Consider the following 11,205-nt stretch of genomic DNA (forward strand, 5'->3'; position numbering starts at 1 on the left):
CCAAAGTTAGAGGAAAAAGATGATTCAAAAGAGGATGTGAAGGATGATAAGAAAAAGGTTCTAAATTATTTGTTGATGTTCTAAATTATATGCTAATGTTATAAATTGCATGTTTATATTCTATATTCATACTTATGTTCTAAAGTAAATAATATGTAACTTTATTTTTGTAAGTTACATTCTTTCATTTCCAAGTTTATGTTTTAAAGTATATACATGTGTTCTAAATAATCAGCTTATGTTCTAAAGTTCATGTTCTAATTTAAATTTTTTTTCTCCTAATTTGAATTATGTTCTAAACTATGTGATTATGTTCTAAAGTATATGCTTTTAACAAGTACTTGTATTCTAAATTATATGCTAATGTTCTATACTTTGTGCTAATGTTCTAAAGTTCATGTTTTTATTATGTTAAAATTCTTTCTAATGTTCTACTTTATTCAGGTGGTTCAGAAAAAAAATGTGAAAAGAAAGATTGAAAAAGAAAATGATGGTGAGGATGTCAAAGTAATCAAAGAGGAAAAAAATAAGCAAACAGCTTATCAAAGAGTTACAACTAAGGAATTGATGAAACAAGTGTTGGTAAATCTTTCTAAAAAGCATAAGCAAGCAATTAAGAACATTGGATTTGGAGCTTTTTTGAAATTGAATGCACCACATCATGCCGATTCTTGGTAAGCACTAGCACTAAGTTTTATTTTTATGATTTTAAGATCGACTCTTATGTTCTAAAATTAAATTATATTGTTTATTTTTATTTTTATTTCTATTCTAATTTATATGTATTTTGTATTCTAAACCTTTAATTTGAATCTAGGTTGACAAAACAACTTCTTACGAATTTTGATCCCAAAAGATGTTGCTTGATGCTACCGGGGAGAGAAGAAGAAATATTCTTTGATGAAATTGATGTTCACATGACATATGGATTGCCAATGGGAGATATTCCAATTGTTGATAGCTCGGAAAATAAGGAGAATGTGGAATGTGCAAATTTTATGCAAAAATGGAGAAAAAACTTAGACCTTAAAGTGGTATGAATATTTTTATGTGTGCTTGTATCCTAAACTTGTTATTTGGCTTATGTTCTAAATTACTTGTGTATGTTATAAAGTAATTCCGAATATGTTCTAAAAGTAATTCTTATTATGTTTTAAGTTCTAAAGTATTTCTAATGATGTTCTAATGTATATATTTATGTTCTAAATTAAATGTCAATGTTCTAAAGTATTTCTAATCATGTTCTAAATTACTTTTATGATCTTCTAAAGTATTTCTGATTATGTTCTAAAGTATATAAGTTCATGTTCTAAAGTATTTCTGATTATGTTCTAAAGTATATAAGTTCATGTTCTAAAGTATTTCTGATTATGTTCTAAAGTATATAAGTTCATGTTCTAAAGTACTTGTCCATGTTCTAAATTACTTGTCCATGTTCTAAATTACTTACAGGGTGCTCCAACAAATGGACAATTGATTAGTAGGATCGAAAAGGTGAAAGCGATAGATAAAGAAAGAGATCAAGTTTCTGATGAATTCATTTACAACTTCATTGTATGTGTAGTTAATAGTTGCATTCGTTCAACGAATAGCAACCAACTATACGTAAAGTATTTGTATAGTTGCAAGGATATAAAGAATATAGTGAAGTTGGATTGGTGTAAATTTGTGAAGGAGCACTTGATTGAAACTTGTAAAAAATGGCAAGATGGAGAATCATACTTCGTGGGGCCTTTAATCTTTCTTATGGTAATTTTTAATTTTTTTAACATTCATTATATATGTTACTAATATTTTGATTATGTTGTAATGTACATATCTATGTTCTAAATTACTTGTCTATGTTCTAAAGTAATTTTGATTATGTTCTAAGTTACATGTCTATGTTCTAAAGTATTTATAATGATGTTCTAAATTATATATCTATGTTCTAATTTATATATCAATGTTCTAATTTATATATCAATGTTCTAAAGTAATTCTAATGATGTTCTTGTAGGTATCCTATTTTGATCGGGTACAAAGAAAGGGGTTAGAGATACCACGTGGTGTTCCACTACTTTCATTCTGGAACCAAGAAAGGTTTTATACAAGATTGAAGTTTGAGAAAGACCTAGGATTTGGAAAGGGAAAAGTACTAGAAAGAATGAAATTGAATTTGGTATGATTTTTGTATATACTTATGTTTTAAAGTTTATACTATATGTTTTAAACTTTATAATATATGTTCTAAAGTTTATTGTACATGTGTTTTTAAGAGTATTATGCATGTTTATTTTATGTTCTAAAGTTTATTATCGATGTTCTAAAGTTTATTACGGATGTTCTAAAGTTTGTAATCTATTCATATTATGATTTGTAGGGTCGAATCAAGAAGAAACAATCGGAGGATAAGGAAAAGAAAGAAAGTGAAGGTCCATCAATGGTAATTACCGTTTTATATTTATCTATCATTATGTTTATGCATGTATTCTAAAATTTGCAAGTTATATTTAAAAAGGAATTGGAAAAAAGGCAAGGGAAAGACAAAGGCAAGAAGAAAGTGCAACCCTTAACAATTGAAGAAAAGCAAGGGAAAGACAAAGGCGACAAGAAAGAGCAACCCTTGACAATTAGTGAAAATCAAGGGGAGAAGAAAGTAATGAAAAAAAAACTCATGCCATTGTCAAAGAAGCAAGGAAAAGACAAAGGAAAGGAGAAAGTTATGGAAAAAGAATCCATGCCTTGTAATTCTATCACATCTACAAATGACATGATGGTATAATGTTTTAATATTTTTTTCATATTTATTTAATAACTTTTCTATAATGTTTTAAATACTCATTACTTAATGTTTTAAATTGTTAGGGCTTTTTAAGCAAATTTGGAGATTTGGCAAAGAGTCTTGCATCGAATGTGAAAGAGATGTATAGCATGTTGGACCAAGCAAAAGATTTCTTTGTTGAAGAAGAAACAAGTGGGAAAATGCATCATCTGATAGACAACATTTGGGGCAAGTATACCACAAAGGTATTATAATCATGTTCTAAATTACTTATGATCTAAATTACTTATGTTCTAAACTATTTTCAGCCTATGTTCTAAAGTGTAATTTATATATATAAATGCCATATTGGACTCTAACTTATATATTCTTATATATATAGCCATTGGAAAATCAATACAGAAAGTTTGGAAGATAGAAAGAAAGCTTTGTTTCATCAAATGAGAAAAGAAATGACAAATGCCGAAATAACAACATTTAACAACTTCCAATTGGTAACAAATTTTTTTTTTCAATTTTTATTGTGTTCTAATTATTTTTATTTATGTTCTAAAGTATCTAATTATGTTTTAACACATGTTTGATTATGTTATAAATGTATGTTTGTTTATGTTCTAAAGTATCTGATTATGTTCTAAACACATGTTTGTTTATGTTCTAAAGTTTCTGATTATGTTCTAAACGTAGGTTTTCTTTCCGGCTGTTTTACCGGATCACTATTATTTGTTGTGCTTCAACTTTTTGGAAGGAACTCTCGATGTCATTGATAATAGATTTCTTCCACCGAATGTTTCTATCGAGGAAAAATATGGAGATGATTTTACAAAGATGGTAAGGTTTAGAGTTTTGACTTGGTTAATTATTATTTTCTTATTATGTTCTAATGTACATATCTATGTTCTAAATTACTTGTATATGTTCTAAAGTAATTTCTGATTATGTTCTAAAGTACATATCATTAATTTTGTAGTTGAAGGCATTTGGTGAATTTTATGAAGAAATTGATAACAAGAGTGCCGTTTTCTCCACTTTCGAAACAAGAAATATTGAGATGAAATGGAAGAGCAATGCAAACAATCATGATTGTGGAGTATTTTTGTTGAAGCACATGGAAACCTATGAAGGACAATGTCAAAAACAATGGAACTCGGGGCTAGAGAAGGATAATGTAAGTGTCAAGACAGATGATTAGGTTCTAATTACATCTCCATATTCTGATTATGTTCTAAGCTAAATGTCTATGTTCCAAAGTTAATCTGATTATGTTCTAAAGTGTTCTAAGTTAAATGTCTATGTTCCAAAGTAAATCTGATTATGTTCTAAAGTAATTCTGATTATGTTCTAATTTTAATAACTATGTTCTAAATTACTTGATTATGTTCTAAAGTAATTCTGATTATGTTCTAAAGTAATTCTGATTATCTTCTAAAGTAATTCTGATTATGTTCTAAGTTAGATGTCTATGTTCTAAAGTTAATCTGATAATGTTCTAAAGTAATTCTGATTATGTTCTAAGTTAGATAGATTATGTTCTAAAGTAAATCTGATTATGTTCTAAAGTAATTGTGATTATGTTCTAAGTTTAATGTCTATGTTCTAAAGATTACTTGATAATGTTCTAAAGTAATTTTGATTATGTTCTAAGTTAGATAGATTATGTTCTAAAGTAAATCTGATTATGTTCTAAAGTAATTATGATTATGTTCTAAAGTAATTATGATTATGTTCTAAAGTAATTCTGATTATGTTATAAGTTAGATTTCTATGTTCTAAAGTAATTCTTATTATGTTCTAAATTACATGGAAATGTTCTAAAGTATTTTTTATTATATTCTGAATTACATGTGTATTTTAAGTTTAATGCCTTTGTATTTTTTTTGTTTGCAGTTTGAGCAAATGAAAAAGTTACGAGTGGAGTATTGTGGGAAGATTATAACATCAGAAGTAAATGAAGAACGGAAAAGAGTGATGAAGATGGCTAGAAAGTGGTCAAAGTTGAACAAAAATTGATATATGATTGTGTAAATCTTAAGTTTATATCTTTAGACATATATTTAAAACAATATATAGTACATTTTTTGTATAAATATGGAGATGACTATTTTGAACATGGGTATCATTAGGAATATTAATATCATTTGAAACATTAACCTAATTTGAAACATTATTTTTATAATGTTCTAAAGTATTTCTAATTTGGAATAAGTTGAAGTTTTTCTTTTGTACAATAAAGAAGGAAGAGGATAGGAATGAGGTCACACTAAAGACACAAACTCCTCCAAAAACGACACAAAGATATTTCCACTCTAAGCTTCAATTAGTTGTCGCTCTCACCAACTTTTTTTTTGATATATATATATATATATACATTATACTACCTCCGGTCCACTTTAGTTGCAACTATTTCATTTTTGGGCTGGTCCATATTACTTTCAACTTTCCTATTTTTTTCCTTTTTTAGTAACTTTTTAGTGATAAAATTACCATTTTAACTTTACTTTTTTTAAACACCCTAAATACAAAACTGATGGGTTTCAAATCGGTGGGTTTCGGGGTTGATGTTTTGGTTTTGGTGGTTCCGGTGTCGGTGGTTTCGAGGGTAATTGGGTTTCTAGGGTCATTGGGTTCGAGGGTCGGTGGGTTTCTGATGGTCGTAGCTGGTGGAATCGATGAGTTGGGGTCGTTGGGTTTTTGGGGTCGGTGGTTAAGTGGTCGTAACTGGGTTGGTGGTGGTGGTGGGTTGGTAGTCATGGCTGGATTGGTGGTGGTTGATTAATTTGGTTGAATTTCTTTTTTTTATTCCTTATTAATACTTAATTTTATACCCTTATCTTTCATTAAACATGCTTAGGAAATTTTGCCAATGGTGATATGTTCACATCGTAGGTGTTTGTCAATGGTAGATTGGTGGGTTGAAATCGGTGGGTTCAAATTGGTGGTTTGTGGATCAATCTATGGGTTGCATACAATTTTTAAAGAATAATTGGACAAAAAAATAATATGATATTATGTTAATAAATTGAAGAATACAAAAAAAAATATATAAAAAAATTACACAAATTTTTTTTCATGTACAAGTAAATGTGATTATTTCTATAAATTAAATGTTTGAGGTGGTTGTACTTATAGCATATCCATCAACCTGCAAAAAAAATTTTAAAAAAAATTAGAACATAAACACATTAAAAAAAAGTTAGAACATATTTGATGAAGTTTAGAACATATAATAATTTTAATTTATCACTAATTAGAACATAAGAAAATTAAAAAATGTTTACTTACATATCACTTGACTTTCCCTGGACAATTACGACTATCATGATGACCAAGCTCTCCACATGCTCTACATAATCTTTTCTTCTTTTGACTTTGTTCAACAGCTTTTTCTCTGTCACTCTTCATTCTCTTGTCACTATTTGGAACATGGGTATCATTTGGAACATGGGTATCATTTGGAACATTGGTATCATTTGGAACATGGGTATCATTTGGAACATTGATATCATTTGGAACATTAACCTGATTTGGAACATGAACCCCCGTACCTTTGTTTTTTGAAATTTTAGGAGGTTTGATCAAAACTTCAGAAGGTAAACTAGCTCCAATAAGCATTTCAATGTCTTTAACTTTGCTAGAAAGATTGTTACTTCCATTTGTTGTTTTCTTATGTTCCAAATCTATTCTCATGGATCGAAGTTTTTTGACAAGATCACTTAGTTCATCTTCATTGTTTTGCACTAAACTCACACAAGCATGAATTTCAGTCCACAAATCATTTAATAGCATCTTCTTATCTACTGCATTAAGACATTCCTCCAACACATTACCCTCTAAATCAAAAATGGGCTTCTTATAAGCCATTGTACACCATCTATTTAGAACATAGGTCTTGGGAATTTTCTCTAACATCCTTGCCTTCCACACCCAAATCATATGCCTACAAGGCACACCATCACGTTCAAATTTTTTACAAAAACACTTGGTATCTAAGGTAGTTGGATCAAAAACAACATCAAAAGTCCTCCTCCTAGATCCTTCCCTTAATTTAAAAATATAAATCTCATTGTCCTTCTTCATCTCCTCAACACCACAATTAAAACATCCAATTTCAAGCTCATATTGAAAATCATAGAAAATTGTTGTTGTAAACAACTCGGAAGCATCTTTTTCTAAAGGAATTGGTGTTTTACACTCTGGACGCTTATTCTTCGAATCATTATCCATTTTATTTTGAGTGTGCCTTTGAGCATCCAATGCACATTCAAACCTATAGAAAATATAAATTAACTTTAGAACATAGAAGATAACTTTAGAACATAAAGTGAACTACATTAGAACATATTAAAATAATACACATGAAATAATTATTGTGATCTAAATACTATTAAAACATTAAACTAAAAATTTTCAACATATAAGAAAAAATGTAGAACATAAAAGAGAGTCTAATAAAATAAAAATAAAACTATAAAACATAAATAGAAAAAACTTTAGAGCATTGAAGAAAAACTTTTGAACATAAAAGATTAACTTTAGAACATATTTAGGCATTTACATATTACCTCATGTAGAACTCAATCAAAGTGAGATGGGGATTTGTGAACATAGTGAAAAAATTATTTTCACTTTCTGATCTAGATGTGGTCCTCATGATGCCACCTAAAAATAAATCTCTGAAATACGCTGGAATCCACATATCACGTATGTCGTACATGTTTGCCAACCATCCATGATTGTTCAAATTGAATTCTGAAATAACTTTGTTCCACTTTTCTTCAAATTCTGCCGGCTCAATCTCTAAATGCCAAACACATGCACAAAGCTTTTTCAAAAAATCAGTTTCTTGGGTAATTGCTCGACCTACTTTTTCAGGCACCTTTTTCATAATATGCCACATACAAAACCTGTGTTCTGTAGTTTGAAAAACATTACGAACAGCAAGTTTCATTGCTGGATCTTGATCGGTTATCAAACACACAGGCTCATTATTTCCCATTGCTTTAAGAAAAGTTTTGAAAACCCATTCAAAAGATGATATATCTTCATGAGCTACAAAAGAAGCCGCAAAAGTAACACATTTCTTATGATGATCAACTCCAGTAAATGGACCAAAGATCATATTATATCTGTTACATACACAAATTATATATGCAGAAAATATTAGAACATAAGGGTAAACTTTAGAACATAACGGTAAACTTTAGAACATTAAAAATAAACATAGAGCACAATAATTTATTTTAATTATTAGACTTGTCAATATTATACTTGTTTAAAAACATAACGAATTATCTAAAACTTAAATAATAAACTATAGACATAATGTTTAGAACATTAGAACATGATAGATATTAGTTTAGAAAACAAGACATAAAGTGTAAAACACAAAAGCATAATGTTTATTACATAAAAACATGATATACATATTGTAGAACATAAGGCATATATGTTCAAAACATCAGTATATTTAGAACATAAGGCATATATATATGTTCAGAACATCAGTATATTTAGAACATAAGGAATATATGTTTAGAACATCAAAACATGATAGATAGTAATATAAGAACATAAAAAATTCTACATTTAGAACATCACCTGTTTGTTTGGAATGTGGTATCAAAGGAAACCATATCGCCAAAAAGTGCATAATTTTTTCGACAAATAGGATCAGCCCATAAAGCTCTACAAAGTCTATCATCTTCATCAACATCATAGTCAAAAAAAAATGCAGTCCAAAGCAATTTCTTATTTTGAAAGTTATCCACAAACATTTGGGCATCTGATCCAGCAATATAAGCTTTCAAATCTCTATAAAAGTTTTTGAAATCTTGTTTAGATGCACCAACATTATCATGTGATCCGGCAAATTCTTTCATCATAGTATAAGACCTTACGGGACCAACATTTACCTGTGTACAAAAAAACAAAAAAATGCTACGATTAAGGATCAACTTTAGAACATAATAAATCATAACAATTAAAACAATATTTGACACATAAAAATAAATTACCTTTGAATTATCAACAATCAATTTTTTATGCATAATATGCATATTCCTATTATTCTTTTGAAATTTAGCACAACTTGGAGTATATAAACAATGATTATGTTCTTCTTTGAAATGACTAACAACATACTTTCCACCATCATATCTCATACATATGTGAGCATTGCATCCTACACGAGTGACTAAACGTTTCCTAGTAATACGAACTTTTCCTTTCTCATCAACGGTTTGTTGAGCAATAGGTTTTTTTGTTGCCCTGAAACCTTCCTTATTGCAAACTCCATATTGAAAAGCAATTATATCTTTGTTATTCTTCTTCCTTGAAGTAGTAGATTTCCTAGAAGTAAACCCAGCGGCATTTGCATATGCTTTGTAAAAACTAAGACCCTCTTCGGGATCTTTGAATACCATCCCCAAACGGGGTTTTAACTCCTCGGGAACACTTGGAATCCATTCCTTAGTGGTACCACCCGGGCTAAATGATCCAACAACATCAGGAGTACGATAAATAACGCCAACTGCATTAGAACATAAAAAGTAAAATTTAAAACTAGAAGGTAAACTTTAGAACTTACTATAGAAGTCATAGAATATGAAGAGAAAGATACATAGAAAACTTTAGAACATACAAAAAAATGTTTAGAACATTAAGAATAAACTTTAGAACATAGTGAATTACTTTATAACATACATAATAAAATTTAGAATAAAGTGAAAAAATTTAGAAAATAATGAATTACTTTAGAACATAACCAGAATTAATTTTGAACATTAAACAACTTTTGAACATAATCAACAAATTCACAAAATTACTTTAAAACATGTAAATAAGTAAAGTTTAGAACATGTAAGTAAAGTTTAGAACATGTAAGTAAAGTTTAGAACATGTAAGTAAATTGAAATTAAAGAATTAAAACAAGGGTTTAAACATATTAAATCACATACTTATAACATATTCCTTTAGAATATAGTGAATTACTATATATCATACATAATGAATTACTTTAGAACATAACCAGAAATAATTTAGAACATTAAAACAACTTTTGAACATAATCAACAAGTAAAGTTTAGAACATGTAAGTAAATTGAAATTAAAGTACTAAAACAATGAAAATTACCTGAATGAGTGATAGAGGAAGAAGGAGAATTATCTTCAACATCATCTAAATCCATGAATATGCAAAAACCTAATTATCAAAAATACAAATTGTAGCAAAAAAACAATTTGAAATTAAAATCCAAAAAACTTCAAGCAAATAGGAAAACTCAATCAAATAAAAAAGTCGAAAAAAAAATCTGGAAAAACAATTGAATAAAAAATGAAATCTGGAATTCGAACAAAAAAACTATGGAATTCGAAAATATGGAATTCGAAAAAACTATGGAATTCGAACAAAAAAAATAAAAAAATCATGGAATTCGAACAAAAAAACGAAAATATGGAATTCGAACAAAAAAAATAAAAAAACTATGGAATTCGAACAAAAAAAAAATCAAAAAAATAGTTCTAAAAAATCGCACAAAAAAAACAAACAAATCTAATGAAAAATCAAATAAAAAATCTGGAAATACATCAAAGCAATCAAGTAATAAAGTTAAATCATAATTTTTTAACAATTGATAAACTTACCAATTCTTGAAGAAGCTCGTTGATGTAGAAGAGAGTGAGGAGAGAGAAAATGCTGAGGAGAGAGAAAGTGCTGAGGAGAGAGAAAGTGTTGAGGTGAGAGAAAGAATAACATAAGATTTAGGGTATTTTATCAAAAGTGTAAAAAAAAATTATAAAGAATTACAGAAATGCCATTACTAATGGAGTATTTTAGATGGTTAGATTAAAACCAATGAACGGCTGAGATGGGTTCTTATATAAGATTGGGTTCTTATATAGAGGAGGGTTCTTACATGAGCCTTCCTCTATATATATATATATATATATATATATATATATATATATATATATATATATATATATATATATACTCCCTCCGTCCCTCAATTAGATGTCTACTTCTCTTTATTATGTGAGTAATAAATACTAGAAATAAGCATCTAATAAAGGGACGGAGAGAGTACTTGCTAATGGAACAATTTTTCGCTATTAGCCTATTACAACAACTAATTTTTGTCGAACATACCCTGAGGGTCATTCATTGCATAAAGATCACTCATAAAAGTCACATCATTTCAAGTCATCCCTATTGCATTAAAACAAATAAGCACTGTAAACCCTAAAAATTTGACTTGAGTAAATAATAAAAATAAAAACAGCACAAAAAAATCCCCCTTTCAAAAACCTAAATTCCCAAAATATATAAAATAATGTAATTAGCTGCAATTGATAATATCGATGGTAAAATCATCAATTGATTTCGTTAGTATTACAGCTAAATAACAAACATTATGAAATTATATCGTTTGGTTACAATA

At 28.4% G+C, this 11,205-nt stretch overlaps 1 protein-coding gene across 1 annotated transcript; it reads right to left on the reverse strand.

Annotated features, from left to right (window-relative positions):
* Positions 1-5,864: 5,864 nt before the first annotated feature.
* Positions 5,865-10,929, reverse strand: LOC145591646 (protein FAR1-RELATED SEQUENCE 5-like). Its single transcript, XM_081648161.1, has 7 exons — positions 10,914-10,929; positions 9,897-9,965; positions 8,779-9,293; positions 8,363-8,676; positions 7,327-7,890; positions 6,284-7,031; positions 5,865-5,906 (listed from the first exon to the last, which is right to left on the reverse strand). Exons 1-7 carry the CDS (start codon positions 10,927-10,929, stop codon positions 5,865-5,867), a joined length of 2,268 nt encoding a protein of 755 aa, XP_081504287.1.
* Between the last annotated feature and the right edge of the window lie 276 nt (positions 10,930-11,205).

Source organism: Chenopodium album, chromosome 18, assembly GCF_948465745.1.
Source record: "Chenopodium album chromosome 18, dcCheAlbu1.1, whole genome shotgun sequence".
NCBI lineage: Eukaryota > Viridiplantae > Streptophyta > Magnoliopsida > Caryophyllales > Amaranthaceae > Chenopodium > Chenopodium album.

Bases quoted from the DNA above. Each gene is read 5' to 3' on its own strand.
- LOC145591646 (XM_081648161.1), bottom strand. The intron at 8,677-8,778 runs GTAATTTATTTT...TTTTGTACACAG, and splicing joins TGATTGTTGATAATTCAAAG to GTAAATGTTGGTCCCGTAAG. The intron at 7,032-7,326 runs GTAATATGTAAA...TATTTTCTATAG, and splicing joins TTGATTGAGTTCTACATGAG to GTTTGAATGTGCATTGGATG.